This window comes from Phaethon aethereus (assembly GCF_964289735.1).
Source record: "Phaethon aethereus genome assembly, chromosome: 2".
Classification (NCBI taxonomy): Eukaryota; Metazoa; Chordata; class Aves; order Phaethontiformes; family Phaethontidae; genus Phaethon; species Phaethon aethereus.
Genome location: NC_138582.1, coordinates 152,615,724 through 152,640,901, shown reverse-complemented (window position 1 = coordinate 152,640,901; position 25,178 = coordinate 152,615,724). Strand labels below are relative to the sequence as shown.

General features: G+C 43.5%; 1 protein-coding gene across 1 annotated transcript in view; it reads right to left on the bottom strand.

Annotated features, from left to right (window-relative positions):
* The window catches only part of GPR158 (G protein-coupled receptor 158), a gene marked incomplete at its 3' end in the record, with an annotated part of 210,688 nt that overhangs the window by 114,215 nt on the left and 71,295 nt on the right, over positions 1-25,178 (bottom strand). The window contains exon 3 of the mRNA XM_081996293.1: positions 1,626-1,728. Coding sequence (XP_081852419.1) covers positions 1,626-1,728 — 103 coding nt within the window. The remainder of the gene's footprint in view (positions 1-1,625; positions 1,729-25,178) is intronic.

Sequence of the window (25,178 nt, the reverse complement as noted above, 5' to 3'; positions counted from 1 at the left end):
TGTTCTGTGGCGAAAACGTAAGAAGATTTTTTTCATCTGTTCATTCAAGGAGTTAAACCCCAATTTACCACCGTAACTCACTGCACTGCAGGAGCAACCAAATATCATCCTTACTTTAGCAAAGGATTTGCACAGAACCCAGAGTAAAAGCACCATCACAAGGCTGCCTTCTGCGACACTCCACGATATGAAAAAGAGAAGGGAAACAAACACTCACCAGGTAAACCACTGCGCTATTTATGCTACATATATATACAGGAGACATAACACATATGTATCTCATATATATATGTGAGATACACTGAGTTAGGGGTAAGATATCTTCGACAATCTATATCCAAACCAGATCAAATCAATAAAAAACAGGCCAACCCATGACACAGATCCAAGTATTTAATATCTGCAACTTAGGGCTGCAAACAAATATGGAATTCTAAAGCTTTCCTAATATTAAAAGTTACTTACCTTTCATCTATAACCCGTCATGTTTATGTAAGAAAGCAGAGCTCATGAGTAACTAATATAGGAAGGAACTTGGAAGCTTTATTTGCAGCTCTTGAGTCCACACCAAATAATTTATTTAACCCAGTTATCAGGTACTCTGTAGCACAGGGACATGCTTGTACAAGTACCATGTCATATAATCCTCCACATGATCTACCAGTATAAAACACCCGCATCTGTATCTGTGAGTATTACAGAGGTGCATGCTAAGTGTTGAATACTACTAGAAGTATTTCTATAGTGGAACAGGAACAGCTGTGTTCACACCAGGCAGTAGATAACACTTTGGCTAAAGGACAGTGCAAAGAAGCTGGGGATGGTATTCACTCGAAAGCAGGAGGCAGAGATGCTTGAAGTTACCCCTTCAAGTAACAACTTTACACCTGTGACTGTAGCATGAGCTCTACGAGTATAACTACAACAATTTTAGCACAAAATCTGCGCAGTGATTATGCTTTCGTCATACAACGAAAGTAATAGACATCAACTTTTGGCATGCAGTTTATATATTTTCTCTGCTGAGTACCAAGAGAGTTCTGTTTCCCTTACTGTGGGCAACTCAGTCTAAGTACTATACAACGTGTGTCCTGGGCAAGTGTAGGCTACATGTCATCTGCACCATACAGACAACCAGACTCTCAGGCCTGACCCATCTCTAATAGCTCATCAGCAGGTATGAGAGTTTGGATGTTCGTATGGATTCTCCTTTGCAAATGAGGCAAAATGAAAACAATTAAAGCCTGCAGAAAGCCAGAGGCTAGGGCATTCTAGTTTGCCCTGACCAAAGAGAAAATTACTACAGTAATTTTCTCAATACTTGTGCTTGAGCACAGATGCCAGAAATCTCTATTTCCCCATAGCAAGACTTCTTTTCATGTTTTTAAATTTATTTACAAATCAAATATTCTTCAAGTGGGTATGTTTTACATGATCCTCAAGAGTACTGCGAATGACAAACCAAAGGGCTAGAACTCCTTAAGTGATTATATAATCCGAGAGTTGCAAACCACTGGGATTTTACTGTATAACCCTGACGAGGATAAAAAGGAGCCCTGCATTATTAATGCTAGCTCTGGGGGTTTTTTTCGTGTTTTTTTTTAAACTCAAGCAAAGGCACTTACTGTGAAAGCTGTTCACTGAGAAGATATTGGGATGATAGAATCCAGCCTTGCAAATACATTTGTAGGCTCCGAGCACAAATCCAAGGCCTTTAATTGGCATGCACTGTGAGAAAGGAAAAAAAGAAAAGTCATGCAGATGATCATACAATGATATACTCAGCTGTACATTCAGGCGTAAAAACATTACAAGACACTGTGAGCAGACTTCTAAGAATAATCAGACATCCCTTCCAGTCTGACAGTATTTTCTCAGCAACTTTTGCCATAGTCATACATAACTCCAATTTTTTTTCTTGTTGCTCATCACCAGCAAACAGCAAAGACAGCTATAATCAAGCCTGTCCCACTGATAAACCCACCAAGTGCCAAATTTGACTCTTGCACTTTGGCTCCAGGTGGGACATTGGATGGCCGCGTTTTTTCCCGGAGGGTTTCCAGCACTTTTCCCCAGCACAGCAGGTGGGGTTCAGACAGCTGGAGCTCATGCTACGTGAGGGAGAACGTGGACACCTGCAGCCAAGCCACCAACTTTCTCCAGGCAGCACGTGCTGGTGCTCCTGCCGCACTGGCAACCATACTGGAGTGGAGACTGACCCACCCAAAACAAAGCCAACAACTGGTTAGAGAAAATGGCTGCAGACCTAGATCTGACCTAGAGGAAAGAGCGCAAACCTACGCCCATGGGAACCCCATACTTCTAAGCTCTCTGGTCCCTTTTTGAGGAAGTAATATGTGAAACAAGTTCTGTTTTAACTCTTACTTAATTTTGACAGCAGGACAACCACAGCAAATTTATTACAGTGACAAAAACATCTACTGTCAGACCATTTCTGTACAACAAATAGAGTCTGCCTGGTACAGAGGGAAGAAATGGTTCTGCAACGTAAAGGTAGAAACACTGGTAAAATGGTTTTTGCCCAGTATAGCTTATTTCACTTTGTCAGATCAAAGTAGACTACTGTACTAGCTGCCTTTCCCATCAGTACAGGTGTACCTCTACCAACATGCCTCCGTGAATAGGAACTAGACACTAGTAGCTCCTCAGTGAGCAACTGAATGATTTAACTAAAACACCCTCTATCCTCTCACTTCTTCACGTTTCACTTGTTTGTGACTGTCTGTGACTTTAAAATATGCTTCAGTCTCTAAGTGCCTGCAACTGGGAGGAAGATGCAGAGGACAGGGTTTAGCAAAAAAGATCTGAGTTTCAAAAATCAAATGCAAACCAAGAGAGGACGCTCTGCACTGACGCTTAAAAAACCCTCAATTTTTTAATCTCAAATTTCAGCTTTGTGACATAATTCTGCCTGATGTTGGGAAAGCCACTTTGCTTTTCTTTTGCCTCGGTTCCCCAGAGGGCATCGTCTTTTCTTGCACCCTTTGCCGACCTGATGTCCGTGCAGGCAGTGCAGGCCTGCGGGTGCTACTGGGAAACAACCAATAATCAGGAAACTGGCATGCAAGAACACTGAAAATTCATTCAGTCTCTGTAAAAACATGAAAGCAAGAAAAAACGGAAAGAGAAGGCACAAATCATTTTTCTTCACACTTCACCTTCACCCTGCAGAAATGTGACTGTTGACAAGGTGGAGGACGGGAGAAATCAAAGTGGGATGAGTGTGTGTGTGCAAATCCAATGACAGCAAAACCTCTTTAACCAAGCACAAAAAGGCAGTTAAAGTAGTAAAAAGAATTTTTCAGGGGAAAATTCTGTTCTGCCTTTCTGGCTTCTTGCTTTGTAATGGGAAGGTACATGCTGCTATAGAGACTGTAGTTTCTTTTTGAGGGTGAGGAAGAAAAGAAGTAGCTTCTACTGAATTCTGCAAATACTGCAGTAGCCCCAGTACCATATCCATGAACCATTCCCACTGAACAAATTCTTCACATAAAATGTGTCACAGGCTCATGAATCTGTTCTGCATTACAATAAATGCTTTACTGATGATCCTTTCACACACATCCAATATTGACACCAAATAAAAGTCTGGGACTTTTATTTTATTGCCGCTGAGCAGTCTAGAACTTGAAAATGAACAAAATATTTCAAACGCTGTTATCTTTCCTTCGTCTAGGATATTATCCTTGTTTCCAGTCTTGAGCAGCTGTAATGCACATCTTAAAAACCATTGGTCAAATTCTGTTTCTTGCAGTCCATATAATCCCATGCAAAGGTGTCATAGGGATCAGAACACCAGTCTGTTGAAAGGAGGGAAGGAGAGAAGTAGAGAAAGCAAGCCTAGATCCCTCTAGATGCAGTTTCAAACTCTGAAATTCCACTGTGCTCAACATTGCATGGAAACAGAACTATTTACAGCCTGACTTTTTTAAAGAAATTGCAGCAGCTAGGCAGGGAAGAACACTAAATATCACGTGTCCAAAACCAGATAAAATACTTTTCCCGGAAATAAAAAATTCCCCTCTTTTTACAAATGATTTAACAGTTAATACTATACTAACCAATGGTGGTAAATATTATGGTGGAAAAGGTAATAAATAAACTAAGAGCTTGCTGGTGTACAGGAGGAGTTAAGCAATAAAAGTGCAGATTCATTTAATCAGGCTTATTTTGTCAGATACAGAGGATTTTCCTGGCTGTCTGTGGGTGAATGTGCACGACACATGGCAGGCACACGCAAGCAACTTCTGTCCTTGCCCTGGCGAGTGGCACCCTGGTTCCAGTGTCCCCAGTGGCAGACCCAGAGCCCAAGCCCTGCAAAGCTGTACTAGCTCAGCCACGGCAGCCCACAGTATCCGTCGTGGGCTTCAGACCACCAGGAGCACAGAAACCGAGCAACCCACAACAGACTGTGTAGACACAGCCAGTAAAATATTAATCTGCTGCTAAGTTACTTGAGATTTGATCCATATAGAATTTAGCACTGAAAAAAAGCAAATGTGTGAAAACTATCTGCCTCCACATATGCAAAAAAAGGTAGCATAAAACTGACCTCGTTTCAGATTTCATTATAATTGTGAAAGCAAAGCTGTGGGAATATAACCACCGTATTTTTTTTCTTCATCAGTGGTCATCAACTTTTAAAAAAGCATGCTTTATTTAATTCACAAGAGCAGCTACCTTAGGTTAGACCAGAAGCTCTATTTAGGCTTGTATCACACCTCTTAAGCACCCAGCAGCCAGTGTCAAGGCAAATGGCAAAAGACGCAGGGTGGCTATCGAGTGAGCCTTCCTCTGATATGCCCTGCAGGTCATCACACTCCTAAATGGAATTTGCACTGCTTTACTTCCAGCCATTTTTTCTTATAGATGGCTTAGTTACACTTCAGATCAGCTTTATCATAATATTTGCTGAAAAGAGAATAATAGGTCTCTCTACAATTCACAAAGCACATGTATTCCTGCTGTCTTTTCCCTGGTTTGCAAGTTTATATTTTAAGCTTTACAGTATTTGTATAATGTAATGACTCCCAGGTTTAATACAGTATGCTTTAAATTATACAGTCAGCTCAGAAAAAAAAAAAAGCAATGAGTATTTATCTTGAAATCATTTATAAATAAATAGGTCCTGAAGCAACACAGACACACCATCTAAATCAGTTTAAAAGGTTGTATTGGTTTAATTTTTATGCCACTTGTTGTAAAGGACAAAGTTGGAAAAATGTAATGTGATAAAGAATATATCTGTTAGGAAAGAAAATTAACCCTTAGAATAACCTGTACAACTGCTTTGGAAGTCTGAGCCAAATCTTCTAGTGTAAGAGAGGCAAAGCCCTTCACAGAATCACAGAATCACTAGGTTGGAAAGGACCTTCAAGATCATCAAGTCCAACCATTAATCCAGCGCCACCATGTCTCCTAAACCATGTCCTGAAGCGCCACATCCACACATTTTTTGAACACTTCCAGAGATGGCGACTCCACCACCTCCCCGGGCAGCCTGTTCCAATGCCTGACCACTCTCTCAGTGAAGAAATTTTTCCTAATATCCAATCTAAACCTCCCCTGGCGCAACTTGAGGCCATTTCCTCTTGTCCTATCACTAGTTACTTGGGAGAAGAGACCAACACCCTCGTTGCCACAACCCCCTTTCAGGTAGTTGTAGAGAGCGATAAGGTCTCCCCTCAGCCTCCTCTTCTTCAGATTAAACAACCCCAGTTCCCTCAGCCGCTCCCCATAAGACTTGTGCTCCAGATCCCTCACCAGCTTCGTTGCCCTTCTCTGGACACGCTCCAGCACCTCAGCATCCTTCTTGTAGTGAGGGGCCCAAAACTGAACACAGGATTCAAGGTGCGGCCTCACCAGTGCCGAGTACAGGGGCACAATCACTTCCCTGCTCCTGCTGGCCACACTATTTCTGATACAGGCCAGGACGCTGTTGGCCTTCTTGGCCACCTGGGCGCACTGCCGGCTCATGTTCAGCCGGCTGTCAACCAGCACCCCCAGGTCCCTTTCCGCCGGGCTGCTCTCTAGCCACTCCTCCCCAAGCCTGTAGTGTTGCATGGGGTTGTTGTGGCCAAAATGCAGGACCCTGCACTTGGCCTTATTAAACCTCATACAGTTGGCCTCAGCCCATCGATCCAGCCTGTCCAGATCCCTCTGCAGAGCCCTCCTACCCTCCAGCAGGTCAACACTCCCACCCAACTTGGTGTCATCTGCAAACTTACTGAGGGAGCACTCGATTCCCTCATCCAGATCATCTATAAAGATATTGAACAAGACCGGCCCCAGAACCAAGCCCTGGGGAACACCACTTGTGACCGGCCGCCAGCCGGATTTAACGCCGTTCACCACAACTCTCTGGGCTCAGCCATCCAGCCAGTTCCTCACCCAGCACAGAGTAAACCTGTCTAAACCGCAAGCCGCCAGTTTCTCCAGGAGAATGCTGTGGGAGACGCTGTCAAAGGCTTTACTAAAGTCCAGGCAGACAACATCCACAGTCTTTCCCTCATCCACTAGGCGGGTCACCTAGTCATAGAAGGAGATCAGGTTGGTCAAGCAGGACCTGCCTTTCATGAACCCATGCTGGCTGGGCCTGATCCCTTGGTTGTCTTGCAGGTGCCCTGTGAGCACTCTCAAGACCAACCACTCCATAATCTTCCCCGGTACAGAGGTCAGGCTGACAGGCCTGTAGTTCCCTGGATCCTCCTTCCGGCCTTTCTTGTAGACGGGCGTCACACTGGCAAGCCTCCAGTCTTCTGGGACCTCCCCTGTTAACCAGGACTGCTGGTAAATGATGGAGAGTGGCTTGGCAAGCTCCTCTGCCAGCTCTCTCAGTACTCTCGGGCGGATCCTATCAGGCCCCATAGACTTGTGGGTGTCCAGGTGGTTTAACATGTCCTTGACTGCTTCCTCCTGGATTATGAGGAGTACATTGTGCTCTCCATCCCCGTCTTCCAGCTCAGGGGGCTGAATACCCTGTGGATACCTGGACTGGCTATTAAAGACTGAGGCAAGGAAGGCATTAAGTACCTCAGCCTTGACCTCGTCCTTGGAGACAATGTTGCCCGCCATATCCAGTAGGGGATGGAGATTCTCCTTGCCTCTCTTTTTGTTGTTAATATATTTGTAAAAACATTTTTTATTATCCTTTACGACTGTGGCCAGACTGAGCTCTAGCTGGGCTTTTGCCTTTCTAATTTTGTCCCTGCTTGACCTAACGAGGTCCTTGTACTCTTTGTGAGTTGCCTGCCCCTTCTTCCAGAGATGATAAACTCTCCTCTTTTCCCTGAGTCCCAGCAAAATCTCCCTGTTCAGCCAGGCCGGTCGCCTTCCCCGCCAGCTCTTCTTACGGCACATGGGGACCGTCTGCTCCTGCGCCTTTAAGATTTCCTTCTTGAAGACTGTCCAGCCTTCCTGGACCCCTTTGTCCTTCAGGACTGTCTCCCAAGGGACTCCCTCAACCAGTGACCTGAACAGGCCAAAGTCTGCCCTCCGGAAGTCCATGATAGCAGTTTTGCTGACCCCTCTCCTTACTTCATTCACAACTGAGAATTCTATCATGTCATGGTCGCTAAGCCCAAGATGGCCTCCGACCACCACATCTCTCACCAGTCCTTCTCTGTTTGTAAACAGCAGGTCCAGTAAGGCACCTCCCCTGGTGGGCTCACTCACCAGCTGCGTCAGGAAGTTACCCTCCACACACTCCAGGAACCTCCTAGATTGTTTCCTCTCTGCTGTGTTATACTTCCAGCAGATGTCTGGTAGGTTGAAGTTCACCAGATCTGATTAGCCAGAAATCAAGTCAAAAAGTATTCAGCAGATACACAAAGCAGGTGTTACATCCACACCAGAAAATAGAAGGGAAGAACCAGGCAAAAACAAACTAGTAGTTTAAGACAAAGCGTGTGGCAACATGTCCTATGTGTAATACAGAAACATAGGTAAACCCCCAAATAAATCTGGCCCATGGCATTCTGGAGCAGAGGGGTTAAAACACTAATTTTAGAATTAAAAAAGAAAAGAAAAAAGACTAAAAATGCAGCCACTCTTGACTTCAGTATTCCAAGTTTTTCAAAGAACAGCTTTCAAATTTGAATTTCCACAAGCATACAGCAATGAGGATGCCTCCCTCTCCTCAGGTCGACTCTTTGTTGAAAGGATGGAGTAAGAGCAAAGCCATGATAGAAGAAGTTTAATAGAAATAATACAAAGAAGCCCACATTCCTTTGCTTTTGTTTGGAATGTAAGGAATTTCTAGAAAATGCTACATACGTAAGAGTCATTGTGTGCCTGGGACACAATAGCGCTCGGAGCAGGCTGGTGCCCTGCGAGACCTTGAGAGCTCCTTTCTGATCCTGTTTACCATGTTATCAAGCATGCGCACTCATAAAAATAAATGAAAGAAGATAAAAGTCCGGGTAAAATTCTGCCTGCCGAAGTCAATGACAGCTCTGGCCTTGAAAAGGCTTTCCCCATTATATATCCTCACTTCATTTCTCCTTCAAGAGCAGAGTTTCGTGTTAAAGTGTGTTTGCAGCCTCAGAAGTGAACAGTGAGCGCATCCACACACCCAAGGTCCTGGTGCATCACCCGAGAGCCCGCTGCTTGCCTCCGGACAGCTCAGGAGGCAGCCAGCTTGCCAGCAATGCTACTCATAAGCTTTTTCTCTTCAAATACAACATTCTGTTTCAAAAGGACAGGACAGGGCTGGCGACTCCATAATTTACACTGCAGGGTTACTTGGTAGGCCCCCATAGCTTTTCTCCTTCTTTCTGAGTGCATAAGTGAAGTAAATTATTTTTTAAATTCAAGTTTTAAAATGTGTTTTCCAACAACAACGTACTTAAAATGACACTGAATTGTTTAAATTCTGAGTCAGACAAAGCACAGCAATAGCTGATCTGATTCAGCTTAGAGCAAAGGTAGCTGTCAGGACAATATTTGTCTCAACAGTTTGAAACTTTGCTAAAAATTCCCTGCTGCTTTTTACTGTGGTTTTTCATTATTCTGGTCTTGTTAAGCCATGGGACCAGAGTAACTTCTGGTGGTAAGGAGTCTCAGCTCATTCACACAGATAACTGTAAACTACATAGAATCATAGAATCTTCGGGTTGGAAGGGACCTTTAAAGATTATCTAGTCCAACCCCCCTGCAATGAGCAGGGACATCTTCAACTAGATCACGCTGCTCAGAGCCCCACCCAACCTGACCTGGAATGTTTCCAGGGATGGGGCATCTCCCACCTCTCTGGGCAACCTGTGCCAGTGCTTCACCACCCTCAGGGTGAAAAATTGCTTTCTTAGATCTAGTCTAAATCTACCCTCTTTTAGTTTAAAACCGTTATCCCCTGTCCTGTCGCTACAGGCCCTGCTAGAAAGTTTGTCCTCATCTTTCTTATAAGGCCCCTTTAAGTACTGGAAGGCTGCAATAAGGTCTCCCTGGAGCCTTCTCTTCTCCAGGCTGAACAACCCCAACTCTCTCAGCCTTTCCCCATAGGAGAGGTGTTCCATCCCTCTGGTCATGTTTGTGGCTCTCCTCTGGACCCTCTCCAACAGGTCCCTGTCTCTCTCCTGTGGTGAGTGATGGACACAACACATGTGATTGTTAAAGTTAATTATCTTTATCAATAATTAACCCCTTTTGCAATGTGAATCAGTTCGGTTACACAACTGTATGTCTGAGGATTCCCTTCTGGTTCTCCGTCACTCCCAAGATGCCAATGTCATCAGCCCATTACTGGACAAATGTGACAAAAATTCAAGTGCTAGTGAAAAAAAAATAAAAAATTAGTGGAAATGGAGCATTTTGCAAAGAAATGGAAGAGAAGAGATCAGAAACATATACAAATCACAGTACTTGCTCAGAAAACCATGAGAAAGGGGAATCTAGCAGTGTTTGAAAGCGGGTTACTTGGGGGTGGGGGGGGAGGAGGGCTAAGCAGCAGAAAACTCATCATCAACCGTTGTAATCCATGTGGAGAATCCAAGGTCAGCTTACAAAGTGCTTCCCATAGTCCAGATCCTTTATCAAAGGATGAAAGCACAACAATTACAGCCATTTTCAGAGGATGGGTAGCTTGGACACTCAAAGGTTCTCAGCCATGAGAGTGTTTAAGGCAGATTTTTCATCACTTCTGAAAATACCTGTGCAGGCTACAATGAGGCTACTTTAAAAATAAAAAAAAAAAACAAACCAAAAAATCATCTCTTTATATGACAGATTAGAATTGTTACTGGTAAAATATAATTTTAGAACACATCAAAATTCACTTCTGCTTAACGTGCTAAACAACAAAATTACAATTTCTCCTCTCCTAGAAAACCACGCAGCAATTACAGGGGAACCTGTTAACAGACACCAAAGGGACTGATAATTTTATAGCCATTAAATAATGCAGTGTGATTAATTTGAAGGCACTTTCTCAGGGACAGATTTTCTTTGGCTTTGAGGATAAATTAAGACATTTTTTACTATTAGCACAGGTTAAAATCTATTTAGAGCAAAGTCTAATTCACTTCCTTAGTGTCTTACCTACATTAGAAAGAATTCTCTTCATACTGAATCTCTACCCCTTTTTTTCCTATCACTAGGATAATTTTGTGCTTTACACATAGGCAATACCAGAAATACCAAACATTATCTACAGAAGACCTTCCAGAAGCTGTCAAGGAATATGCCAAAATGCAGAGAGGTCCTTCAACTCTGGACGTCTGGTTCTGCCAACTACTTCTGCATTCATCTGTCACTTGGCAGCAAGTGTTTTAAAAGTTTTCCTGGAGGATGGGCCACACAGTAAGACAGGATTAAGAAAGTTTGCAAAAAACTGCAAGAATGTGAGACAAGTTGCTAGGTTTAACTTATGATCTGAGCTCTGTTAAACTACAGATTCTTCTTGATTGCTTTCAATCTCATCACCTGGCTCCTTTCACAATTTCATCTATCAAAGGAAACAATGATTTTGTGACAAAGCCATCATTCCTCCTCTTGCCCAAGAACAGTGCAGACCATGGTCTGTCAGACTGCTGTTCAAGCATCACAAGGGTCGTATCACAGTCAGAAGCAGCACCATATTATTGCTGTCAGAAAAAATTCCTCCCAAACTTCCATTACTTGGCAGTACCAGCTCCACACTGATCTTCACAGCCCAGAGCTGTATACTCATTTCAAGGCCCAAGTCCCATAGAGGTGCTGCATGTCCTGCTAGCACCATGAAAATACAGCACTCGCTCTTTGCCAGCTGTCTGCTAGCTCATTCAGCCTCTTCTTTAGCACTAGGCAAGCACCAGGGTTTTAAAAAATGCATTTGGGCAAAACATACAGTTATACTTTTGGGTAACAAACCAGAAACAAAAGGTTATAACTAAAATGAATATGAAACAGCAATATACTTAATAAATTAATACCTGTCTAGTTGCTTATTGTTTCTCATCCAGGACACCAAAGAGAGATCAGCTATGAGAGTATACCATGAAATGCTGTTTCTTCCTCTGAACACTTGACTTCTTCTTGCAACCTTTATCAGCTTTGAGGAACAATGCCCTAATTTTGAGTAGTACTGTCCTATAGGTAAGCCCTCACTTCTAGGTCTACAGTTAGCCAGAGGGCTGGTGATCCAGCTCCCTATATGGAGCCCCCATACTCTAGACAGACACCTTGAAAACCTTTCCTCTGTTCTTCTGCTTCCCTTATCTCAAATCTAGATTCTAACCCAAAGCCAGTGTAGCCTTGATGACTTCTATGTCACTCCTCCATTGCCTTCTGGAGCTGGAGGGTTTGGCCATGAATGTAAATTCCTTGGAAGGCTCTCTCTAAATGACCACTTTTGATACTTAATGATGCTTCTCTCTGCCTATCATTATTTTTCCCTCAGGTCTGTACTTAATCCAACAAGGCCATCCCTGTGTCCCAGTGATTAAAAGCCACTTTTTCCTGTTCTGCTCGACTGACATTCCCTGCCCAAGCTGATCTACTCCTTTATACAAAGCTACAGCCAGCCTCAGTTTAACATTACAAAAGCCACCCGTTATAAAGATGTTCTCTGAAGCTCATGGTATAACACCAGCTTTGATACAGATCTATAAGAAGCATTCTTATTCTAACTAACTGAGAATAAATTATTATGTCTAGACACGTATATGAAAGCAAGTATTTCCTCATCTTGTCTCCAACAGGGATGCCCTGTGTTACAGAGTCCTCTTGTACCCACAGAACTTTTAGGTGGGTGTCAGCTGGAGCACATCACCCATAGTTTAATGGGTCCCAGAGCCCTGCTGGGACACTGTCAATGTTATGCCAGGGACCTCCACGGAGCAGCCCAGACTCACAAGGAGGCCAAGGTGGCTTAAAATCTTAGTAGCAGCCCTCGTGAGAGCTCCAAGAAGGACAGCTTTCTTCTTATATAAATCTGAAGTATAACCAATCTTTACTACAGAAGTATAGCCACATTTAATTAATCCTCCAAGATGTATAACAATACACACACCAAAAGGGGGGTTAAGTTCAAATCTAAGCTGGAAGGATAAAATACACTTTTAGTTTTTATTTGTTCAGTACTTTGCTTTTCTTTTATTCAGCAACGCACCATTTGTGAGCCAAGGTCCCAAACTGGCAGACGGCTTAAGCAAATCTAAAACAAGTTCCCTGCTAACCCCAATGGCACACGGCAACACCACAGAGACACGAGAAAGATGAAATTGTTCCAGCTTGCAGTGGGAAGCCAAAGCAAAGCATCAAACAATCTCTGGAACCAGAAACTCAGGAACTTTGTATTCCTTGTCCTGGCAGGGTAACTATGGATAACACTATTTGAAAAGCATGCGATTGCAAATTTGGAAGCCAGTTTCATAGGGATCTTTAATAATGTCAGAAAATTCAGCAAGTTTATCTGCACTGCAGTTATTTCTTCCTCAAGTACTTCCAAGTATACAATGGCAGAAGGGTAACACTAAAACATGGGAATCAAAGTGGCCTTCAGGCAGTAAGGTACCTGTCACCGACTAATTCTGTTTAATGAACTTGCATGAAAACAGGGACTAATGAATAACAAGCAACATGGAGAGAAAGCAAGCTGGAGTTTTCTTTCTATTATTCAGCAGCTGCCAGGAGCCAGTTCACAAAGCATGATGGACTGGATCTTTTCTGACATTGTTAAAATTAAAAAGGAAATTGTATTCTATTATTAATTACAGAATTGTACCTCTTGTTCTCAGAGCTCTCAGAAATGGTGAAACAGCATCTGGTAGCAGTACACAAGTAGACACATAAACCTCAGCAGACAATAAGATGCTTGGAAGATTTTGCCTCAGACTCAACAAAATGTCAAGTTTACTTTCCATCTGACACAGCAAACCCATTTTATTGGAAGCCACTACAGAAATAGCACCAACGACCTGCCAGCCTTAATGTGACATACATATGCACACACAAAAGCCCACCCTCACCCCACATCATCTCCCTTTTTAACTCTCACTTTGAAAAGAGGTTGCAACACAGTTATCACTTCTATTGAGTGGCAAAACCCCTGAGACCAGTGAAGCTAAAGCCAGGGAAAATGAAGGCAGAACCGGGTCCTGTTGCGTATGCATAGGTTTTAGTTGGTCACATGCAGATATTATAAAGGTGACAATGGACAAAGAAACAACTTTCAGGTTAAGAGAGAAAATGTTTCATTAGTAACTTCATTAACCTGCAGTTAATGGCGTCAGAATTTGTTTCATATTTATAAATAAATCATGCTCACCTGTCTTCCTGGGTTAACAATTCCACAACAACAACATCATTATGGCATGCAGGCTTGTAAAATTAACTTACTGTTATGTTTTGTGTTACTGCTCTACCTTCTCTGTCTTTTCTACTCTGATTCTGCTGCAAAACACAACACGTCAAGGACACGAGACTTGCAACTCACCTCCCCAGAAAAGTCTCCCACCTCATGCCCAGGAATGACATGGAATCTCCATTCACCTCACTCCAGCAGACTCAACGCTTATGAAACGAGAGGCGAATCGAGGCACCAGCCTATCCAGTAGTCTGAAGAGTCTTCCCAGTTCAAATACACTGACCAGTACCTTCCCAAACCTTCTAACAGCACAAATGGGACACAGATTAGGTCTTCCAAATTTCTATTCTAAGACTTCTAAAATTCCATCTCGACCACTGACTTCATTAAAACAAAACAAAAAAAAATTGAAATCCTGAAGGTAAATTGTATTAACATATTTCTGTATGGTAAGTGAATTATAAACCAGCCAAGTTTGAAGACAAGAGTTTCTATGGAGTTTTCTTGAGCCTGAGGCAAACTCTCCCAAGTACTGTCATTACTTCATAGTTTCCAGGAAGTTTCTGGATTCTGTATCTAAAAGTTGTAAAACTATAATAACGTGAATGTACTCGTATGATATGATAACTATATCCAAAGATTTTTATATAGTTATCTTGTTATAGAATTGCATTCACTATATGATAGAATTACAAAGCCGCATGAACAGACCGTGGCAGAAGTTTATGGTGAAATCCTACTCACACTCACATCAACCTTCCATAGAATCAGATGCAGAAAATGTAATGAAAAGACTAAAACCCAGAAGCAATGTTTTGAAAGCTCAAAAAAAATCAGAAACACATGAAAAAGCAAAGCACTATTAGCAGCCTGAGAGCCTTGCCAACTTGCAGAACCTGCATGTTTCCAGGTCAAGTTTGGAGGTTCTTGATAAGGTCTGAGATGCTCATAAGTTCACAGGCATCTGCATGGTCACTCCAGGACAAATACTTCAGTAGACTGTCAATGTGACTTACCTACTAACAATTCTTACCTATCTCTCACTAGCAAAATGTTTCCTCTACTTATCTACAGGCTGCTTTTTTGCTTGTCTTGCAAATAATGCATCTTTTCTTATCTATGGACTTCTTGGGGGTGGGGGACTTTCTTTTTTGATCCCACTTGCAAATCCTCAAAACATCTCAAGATTAGGCATTTCATACAGCTTTGTACCATGAGAAGTGTTTTGGTGAACTATTATAAATAGAAGGATATTTTGGTCTATATCATAGCCATAAGGAAACACAGAGAAAAAAGAAAAAAAGAAAAAAAGAAAAGAAATGGGAAAAAAGGGAAAATGGAAAAAAGAAAAAATGGAAAAGATAAAAAGAAAAAAGAAAACAAGAGAAAAGAAAAAAAGAAAAAAGGAAAAAAGAAAGGACCTTTGCTTTAAAAAGTAATAACTTGCTCACTATAATCTAAATACTATTAAAGCATTCCCATGACATAAAGAAGGTTACCTGACAAGCTAAATTGTATTTAGATTTTGCTATAACTTTTTGCTACCCTTATTAGCTCATTTGAGACTGGTATGCTGCTTATAATTACCCTAACCTGTAAAAAAAACCCTGTTAATATTGGCAGTGATGCTGGTACTTGCAGAGCAAGTTATAGACACTGAAGTTAATTATATTCAAACTAAAGTAAATTTGGGAAATGCATTTGGATGCACTCAGCATTTGGCTACCTTTCAAATTACCATCTACTGTAAAGCGGAACTTCATTTCCCCAATGAACTTTCATGGGCTCCTGTTACACCAGTTAGCAGTTTCGTGAAGGAAAAGTTCCCTGGGTGAGGACCAAATGTAAAGAAGTAAGCGGGCAGCTGAACACCTCCGCCTGCAGAGCATCCTCCCAGCAGCAGCCAGGCGAGTGCTCGTGCCCCTCCATCTGCCTCCAGCCATCACATCTGAGAGAGGGGAAGGATGGGCATCCACACATACTGCACCCATCATGCTTTTTCTCCCTACAGTTTGCACAGCTGCAAGACAGATCGTTTAACACAGAAATGCTACTTTCAATGGCACTCTTTAGCACCTCACAAAATTTAACCCAGGTATTCATAGAAACTATTAGTATTCTGAAAACTATCTCAATCCCTAGAGAGATGCTACAGACTCCTCAGCCATGTCTCATAACTAACTCCTCTTATAAGACTGAAATAAATACATGGAGAGTGAAAAAAAAAAAAAAGACATCTTATCTTGCATTAATCTCTTAGTAATAAAAGTAAATACTACTGTTAATTTAAAATAATAAATATGAATTATATAAATTTACATAAATACCAACCATACAAAGTTGATATAAAAAAAGAATACATAACTCACGCTCAGCCACCAAAGAAATACGTTTGCATGTAAACTTGCATTGAAAATAACAGAAATAAGAACTAGTGTGGATATTTAAGATCACCATCAGTTAGCCATAGCTAAAGCAACAATGTGTCTCTGAACTACAAGGAATTTAAAATACTTTACAGTGGAAGTTATCAGATCTATTAATGAGATTAATAATAACTAACACATTTTTCACAAAATGTCAATTTGATTTTAGTAACAAGTCTATACTGCAATGTACTACAGCAGTCACTTTGCAACATATGTCCTCACTGAATCGCATATTAGTGCATATAGTCTATATATTTTTCATTTACTATCTCTAAGCTACAAATCAGCAAATTTCAAAATCAGTTCTAATTTTGTTCTAATTAGTTCTAATTAAAAAGTTTTAATCAGTAACTGCTGACTTGCTCAGCCAGTACCCTCATGCATTACTTATACTCAAGTCAGAATTTGGATTAAAGGACGGTTTGGCAATGAGAAATTTCTAACTGTAAGAGTGTAACATAGAACAAGATCAAGTAAAATTCCAACAAAATGTGGATACAATCTAATTACAAACGTGTAATCTGGGGGGAAAAAGATGGGAACAAGTCTGCAGCCAGAAGGCAGCCCGCTGGAGGAGCAGATAGGGGCTGCAGCCCAGCCATGTACCAGGGTGGCCTCCTTGCTTTTCTGCACCAAGTTGAACAGAGTTGATCTATGCCCTCAAAAAAATCATGTCTGCTGAACTAGCATTTTATGAAAACCTCTTTCCATTAGAAAACTGTAGCTAAGCTCCTCTTATTTTAGTTTCTCTAACTTGAAAATTAACAATATAGAGGAAGAGGGGGGGAAATTTAGTATATCTTATTATCCCAAGGACCCCATTCAGTATCCTCCTCCCTCATCCTCTTTCCCCAATCTTGTAATCTCTAAATCTTCCAAAGCCATTTATCCTCACAGGCAACTGTGCTGCTGAACCTCAAACTACAGCTGAAGAAACACATCTGAAAGGCAAACCAGCTTTTAGTGGCATAATGTCAAAAGCAGCTGAAAATACACAGCGGTTCATCAAAAAGGACAGTTCTTCAGGAAATGATTAGTGGTTATTTTCAGAATCACAATAACGTGCTCAGAGCTGCACAGAACAAAAGACGTATACGGTCTCGGTCACGTAAGGTTTATTGTAACAGACACTTGAAAGACAAAATGAGAAGGATCCAATTCTGTTCTCATTTGCCTTTATTTTAAATAAAACAAAATTCCAGTGACTCCAGTGCTTCCAGTCACCTCACTGAAATTAGTGGCTAATGATGTTAGAATCAAACCCATTTTGCTTCATTCTGCTTTTATACTTTAATTTATACTCAATTTCTTTAATATAAATTCATTTGTTGAGAATACTAGGAAGTTATAAAACCTAAAGAACAAAGACCACCATAGCCTCAAGTGCCACCTGCGACGCTGGCTTCCAGCAGATTCCAGAAGGACCAGAAGGTAGGGCAACTGTTGGGATCACCCTGCATGGCTCGACCTTAAGGAGAAGGAGCTGTGGCACTGAGAAGCTGGTAAACAGCTGGATATCTGCACGGCTCGGCCTTGAGGAGAAGGAGCTGTGATAAACAACTAAGAAGAAGCGAGGAAAACAGGAACACCTGCAAGCAGCGAATCCTGACTGTGTGAGGGGCGCATGGACAGCGCGTGATATTTTGTATATAGCCAATTGCAATAGTGTGTGTAACAAGTTGTAACCAATCATGAGTGTGTGCGCAGTGACTAAGCGAAAATTATGATATATATTGGAGTCAGACAAGACAATAAACGGTTTCGGAATATAACTCTCATAGAGTTGTGAAGTCCATCCTTCTCCCGCAACTGGTGACCCCGACGTGATACGATCTCTGGGATCTCATCGTTGAACACCGGTCGAGCCGTGCAGATCAACGCCACAGCTCCTTCTCCTTAAGGTCGAGCCATGCAGGGTGATCCCAACAGGCAACCTTGCTGCTATTGCCAGTTAGCAAATAATACTAATTAAGCCACATGATTTCCCAGGTCCTCATCAAGTTCCAGCTTTATCAGTGAATACTTCTGTAAAACTGTTTAATCCTTAAATCCTGTTTTTCAATCCACAGTTTCAGCAAGCCCCTCTCCTTCCTGTAAAGTGTAAACTTGCCTTGAGATGCCAACCCATTGACAGGTTTTATGACTGAAACAGCTGGATTTCAGTGTTAGCAGGTGGAAAAAATCCCTGAGCTGTTCTTGAAGTCAATAAAGTGGACTGTGGGATCTCTGAGGGAAGAGGTTTATATGATTGTAGGATTGTTAACATGACTTTAATTATTTTTGCTGAACACCCTACCCACCATAATCAATGCCAGATACTCACCATAATCAATGCCAGAGCGATTATGGACACAGCCTGAACTTCACTTGAAGGACTAACTAGACTGACAGGCTCTTTCCAAGAAAACCAAAGATCCTTTGGAATATCTATTCATAGCATCACTTGAGATTACAGAAAATGCTGGCTCAGAACATAACACTGTGCCATGGCCTAAATGATTCACATCTTTATTAGACAACCAAAATAGCTATTAGGTTGCAAAAACCTGTTGAAGAAAGACTGAGAGAATTGGGGTTGTTCAGCCTGGAGAAGAGAAGGCTCCAGGGAGACCTTATTGTAGCCTTCCAGTATTTCAAGGGAGCTTATAAGAAAGATGGGGACAGACTTTTTAGCAGGTCCTGTAGTGATATGACAAAGGGTAATGGTTTTAAACTAAAAAAGGGTAGATTTAGACTAGATCTAAGGAAGAAATTTTTGACAATGAGGGTGGTGAAACACTGGCACAGGTTGCCCCGAGAGGTTGATAGATGCTCTGTCCCTGGAGACATTCCAGGTCAGGCTGGACGGGGCTCTGAGCAGCCTGATCTAGTTGAAGATGTCCCTGCTCATTGCAGAGGAGTTGGACTAGATGATCTTTAAAGGTCCCTTCCAACTCAAACTATTCTATGATTCTATGAAAAAGCCCCTGTCTCAAAAAAGCAGTTCCACTGGCAGAACCTCTTACAGCCCAGAGACACCTTATCGCTTTCAGTAAATTAGCTGATTTTTACACAGCAGTAACTCATACCCAAGCTATAAGAATGTCACTGTTTCAATAATCTATAGGCAGCATCTTCACCCTTTACCATGTAAACTCACCATATTTTTCATGGCTCAACTTAGCTTTCATGCGAACTGCCCGCTGGATTGCAAAGGCTGTCCTCCGCAACGCACAGGTTGGGTTTGCCCTTTCCGCTCTCCTGCCTGCAGCCCCGTTTGCTTCCTTGGGAGGTTTCTCTACCTGCGCAACCTGAAATAATGCCAGTTGAAGCTCTCTCTTCTCTGCCCTGCTTCACATATTCCTTTATTCCACTCTTCTTTCTGATCTCAGACACACTTCTTAATTTACAGGAAAAATCAGGGGAAAGTTGCTAAATGTTTTTAGGCCATCAACCTGGCATTCACATTCATTACACACATCTCCTTAATTGAATGTGTCAGCAGCTCCTTAGAAATGAAAATCATTAGAATATTATTCCTATTAAGATCACACAGATTTCAATCTGGATGTTTATTACAAAGCTTCATCCTTTAAAATAACTCTTCAGATTTCTGTTAAACTTACTGTCCAAACAAATTAAGTCTTTCACAGAGGTAAGAGGCACTCCTCACTAACTTCAAATATATTTTCTTCTGATTTGCTCACAGAGAAGTAGGCGTAAGAACTGCATATGTCGTAAAGCTACAACAGAAATTCCTCCTTTGCATGGGAGATTCTGTCATCTTCTCTACACTGGTTTGCTGCTTTCCCTGAAACAGCCCCTTGGATTTTCATGGTTGCTTTGCTGGAGTAAGAAAGTACCAAAATGAGCAAGACAATCAAAATCTAGCCCTAAAATAAGGTGTGTAACAAAGCTGTTATCCTGTTATCTGTGGAGATGTCAAGCGTTCATCAGCATTTGGAAGAATAATTTATAGAAATATTTAAGCCCTCAAAGCCAACACATTTACCAATCATTTAGACATAATCATTCTTGTCACTTACATACAGCTCAACAAACATGTCATTGGGGAAACCCTACAGTGTAATTAACATTGGGTTGAATGACAACTGAAGGAAAACATTATAAGCATTTTCATTCAAACCTGAAAGGCAATATCTAGTATGTCAACACTCACTTCACCAGGAAGATTGATTTTCCCCATTATTATTCTTAATTGTACATATGTAGCTTTCAATTTAATTTCACTGAGTATTTTAATCGTGGCTTAAGGTTCTCTGATTGGCAGTGCAGTCCAAAGTTTTATTCTCAAGAGCACAAGAGATCAAGCCACATCGCTTGATGGCACAGTTAAGAGATCCGATGGTCAGAGAGGAGAGAAAGAGAAAAACTTAATTTAATTCTTATGAACCTTCAATTTTGTAGGTAAAATTTTAAAAAGAAACAATAAGTGCCAGTTCCACTCCAATAATCATATTTTCCTAAACATACGGTCCAGTCTTCTGAAGGAACTGTGGCCTCAAAAGGTCTCGTTTTGCTGCCAGTGTTCTAAAATTTCATAGAGTGAAACAACTTGCATTCATGCTTACCGACGTTATATTTCCTCTACATTGACTGCAGAGATGTAAGCAGAGCTATCTGTTGATGTATCATTTTAAAATACACAACTGTTCTCCAAGCAGCACAACAGTCTGAAGCTCCAAGATGCAGCAAGGTCTCACCAGCACATCTGAACTCTGCATAAAGTGCTATTAGCGTCCGATTAAATATTAATTACAAGAGTGTAGTTGCACAGCATTTAACTGGGGAAAGGCCATTAGCAAATCACAATTCTTCTGCCAAAAAATACCTAGCACAATGTTACTTTCTGCCCTATTTAATATGGATCCCAAGAAGGTAGTAAGTGGCCTGAAAGCATCAGTCCCACCCAGTGGCAAAGGTTGTGGTCCACTGTCCTCCCCACTTTTAACCAGGCAAAATCCTGGCTAAAGAGCATGCCTGGGAGATGTGAGTACTGTTTCTTTCAACAGGAGCATGAGGAAAATGTTCCGTTTCAAAGAGAAGCCAAGACTGTAAGCAGGGAGCCAACACCACAGCTGCTCCTGGCCTCCCCTGTGCCCCCTCTCCCCTCCTGCCTGATGGAGGCTCTGGGCGCCTGCCCTGCTGCTAGCCGTGCGGGGGTCCCCGCCGGCCGCACATGGACCACGGCCATCCTTCTCCAAAAGGGCAGGACAATCTCCAGCCATCCACATGTATTTTTTGCAGTCATCTTAACCAGCAGATCAAACTGAGGACCCTTCCCATGCCCCTCACCTTGCTCAGCTGCCGCCTGCCCTGCCCTGGGGAAGTGCACCAGCTCTGCCCACGAGTGCTGCCGGCAGCTACACAGCTGTGACACCGCTTTTTCCCCTAACAAACTTACATTCATCACGAAGACTTGAATTCTACCAACTGAGGAGAGCAGATGTAGTGCCTCTGTTGAAAAACTGGGGCTGTTCCTATTTTGCTAACTTACACTGATGAGACAACAGGCTGTAGGAGAGCTCTAGCACTACCATGAGCAGGGTTGAACAAATACTTTTCAACTATTATTTGCAAAAGAAGAATTGTTTGGGTCACATTTAAGCTACAAGCTCAAGGAATGGGCCCATGTGAACCTCATGAGATTCAACAAGGCCAAGTGCTGGGTCCTGCACCTGGGTCAGGGCAACCCTGAGTATCAATACAGGCTGGGGGATGAAGGAATCGAGAGCAGCCCTGACGAGAAGGACTTGGGGGCACTGGTGGATGAAGAGCTGGACATGAACCAGCAATGTGTGCTTGCAGCCCAGAAGGCCAACCCTATTCTGGGCCACATCAAAAAAAGCGTGGCCAGCAGGTCGAGGGAGGAGATTCTGCCCCTCTACTCCGCTCTGGCGAGATCCCACCTGGAGTCCTGCGTCCAGCTCTGGAGCCCTCAGCACAGGAGAGACATGGACCTGTTGGAGCGAGTCCAGAGAAGGGCCACAGAAATGATCAGAGGGATGGAACACCTCTCCTGTGAGGACAGGCTGAGAGAGTTGAGGTTGTTCAGCCTGGAGAAGAGAAGGCTCCAGGGAGACCTTATTGCAGCCTTCTAGTACTTCAAGTGGGCTTACAAGAAAGATGGGGACACACTTTTTAGCAAGGCCCGTAGCAACAGGACAAGGGGTAACGGTTTTAAACTAAAAGAGGGTGGATTTAGACTAGATCTAAGGAAAAAATTTTTCACCCTGAGGGTGGTGAAGCACTGGCACAGGTTGCCCAGAGAGGTGGGAGATGCCCCATCCCTGGCAGGGATCACCATTCCAGGTCAGCTTGGATGGGGCTCTGAGCAACCTGATCTAGTTGAAGATGTCCCTGATCATTGCAAGGGGTTTGGACTAGATGACTGTCGTGGTTTAGCCCCAGCTGGCAACTAAGTACCACGCAGCCGCTCGCTCACTCCCCCTCCCACAGTAGGGTGGGGGAGAGAATTAGGAAAAAAACCTTGTGGGTTGAGATAAACACAGTTTAATAGGACAGAAAGAAAGAAGGAAACAACAATGATAATACCAACAAAGGAATGTACAAGAACAAGTGATGCCCAATACAGCAATTGCTCACCACCCGGCGATCGACAGCCCGTCCCCGAGCAGCGATTTCCGCCCCCCGGCCAACTCCAGTTTATGTACTGGGCATGACGTCGGATGGTAGGGAATATCTCTTTGGCCAGTCTGGGTCAGCTGTCCCGGCTGTGTCCCCTCCCAGCTCCCCGTGCACCCCCAGCCTGCTCGCTGGCAGGCCAGCACGAGAAGCTGGACTGTCCTTGACTGCTCAGCAGCAACCCAAAACATCAGCACATTATCAACAGTTTCTCATCCCAAATCCAAAACACAGTCTCACACTGGCTTCTGTGAAGAAAACCAGCTCTATCCTGGCTGAAACCAGAACAATGACCTTAAAAGGTCCCTTCCAATCCAAACTATTCAACGATTCTATGATTCTACTTAAACACCTGAATCTACTCCACTGAAAAATACTGGTGAGGAGAGGGAGAGCTTAAATTCTGTATGATTAAAACATTGGTTCAATAATCATTGCAGAAATGGTGGTCTCCCACTGAGCACTGAAAAACCAGGAGTACCTACTGCCTACCATAGTGCAGTAGGCATCACAGGTTCTCCTCTTGTTTTGAAGGACCCAAACTTGCATCTCACATCCCCAGAGACTGCGCTAGCATTCAAAATTGTTCTGGGAGTGGTTTCTCTCAGACTCCGCCAGAACGGTGCAAGATACTGATCTCTGGGCATTTTAGTTCCAAGTCTCTGAATGTGCCTTAGAATAAGCATCTCACCTCTCAGATGCACCCTTTAGCTACCAGGCTACTGATCCATTCACACCTCCTCAGTGCTTCCATGCCTCACGGCAGCACTTTACTTAAATGATTTATTAAGCAACACTAGTGGAGTGGAGTCAAAGTGTAAAATTTACTGCCCATTTCCTCACACTGAAACACCCGCCTTACATTTTTTTTCACACACTCCTCTCCTGTTCAAGGTGCCCTCCACGTTTTCACATGTTTCACTAGAGCACTGAAATGTTTTATAGCACTCACGAGAGCACCGGATGGCAGAAACGTGGGAACTCACAGCCTGGAGAAGCAGGCAAGGGCAAGGCAGTTCCGTGTCGCAGTTACTGAGCTCTGGGAGATGCTCCTCCTGGGCTTTCCCATTTAGTGCTGGCTCCTCTCCCGCCTGCCCTGCACAGCCCTCGTCTTTTGGGGGCATCTTTACAGCTCTGAGCTGCACCTGCAGGAATTCCTCTGCTGTTCTTTTTTTTCCCCCTTTTTTTAAAATTTCTTTCAGTGTCTTTTTCTGCTTCTTGCTTTTCTCTCTTTTTCTATTCCTTTGTTAGCTCAGTTTCATATGACTAGAATCAAATCTGTTATCACTTTTGATATGAAGGACAAAGCCAACCACACTATTCATCCCTGTAACACAGGATACATGAAATGCTTAGGAATTAAGAAGTTATCAAGCAGGTCAATGTGAGTGTATTGGGTTTGTGTGGCAAGGTTTTGGTAGCAGCAAGGGCTGCAGGGGTGGCTTCTGTGAGAAGCTGCCAGAAGCTTCTGCTGTGTCCGACAGAGCCAACGCCAGCCGGCTCCAACAGAACCGCCGCTGGCCAAGGCCGAGCCCATCAGCGACGGTGGCAGCGCCTCTGGGGGAAGAGAGTTGAGAAGGGGGGGAAAAAAATGGCACGCAGCATTTCCAACCAGAGCTACGAGTGAGAAGATGTGAAAGAACTCTGCAACCCCCCAGGTCAGAGCAGCAGGAGGGGCAGGAGGGGCTCCAGGCGCCAGAGCAGAGGTTCCCCGGCAGCCCCTGGGGAAGCCCACGGGGAGGCCGGCTGTGCCCCTGCAGCCATGGAGCTCCACGGGGGAGCAGATCTCCACACGCACCCGGGGAGGGCCCCACGCTGGAGCAGGGGGATGCCCGAAGGAGGCCGTGACCCCGTGGGCAGCCCACGCTGGGGCCGGCTCCTGGCAGGACCTGTGGCCCCATAGGGAGAGAGAGGAGCCCCGGCTGGAGCAGGTTTGCTGGCAGGACTTGTGACCCCCTGGGGGACCCGGGCTGGAGCAGCCTGTTCCTGAGGGACGGCACCCGTGGCAGGGCCCAGGTTGGAGCAGCTCATGAAGAACTGCAGCCCGTGGGAAGGACTCACATTGGGGAAGTCCATGGAGGACGGTCTCCCGTGGGAGGGACCCCACGCTGGAGCAGGGGCAGAGTGTGAGGAGTCCTCCCTCTGAGGAGGAAGGAGCAGCAGAGACAACGTGTGATGGACTGACCACAGCCCTCATTCCCCGTCCCCCTGCACCGCGCCGGGGGGGAGGAGGTAGAGAATTCGGAAGTGAAGTTGAGCCCAGGAAGAAGGGAGGGGTGGGGGGAAGGTGTTTTAGAATTTGG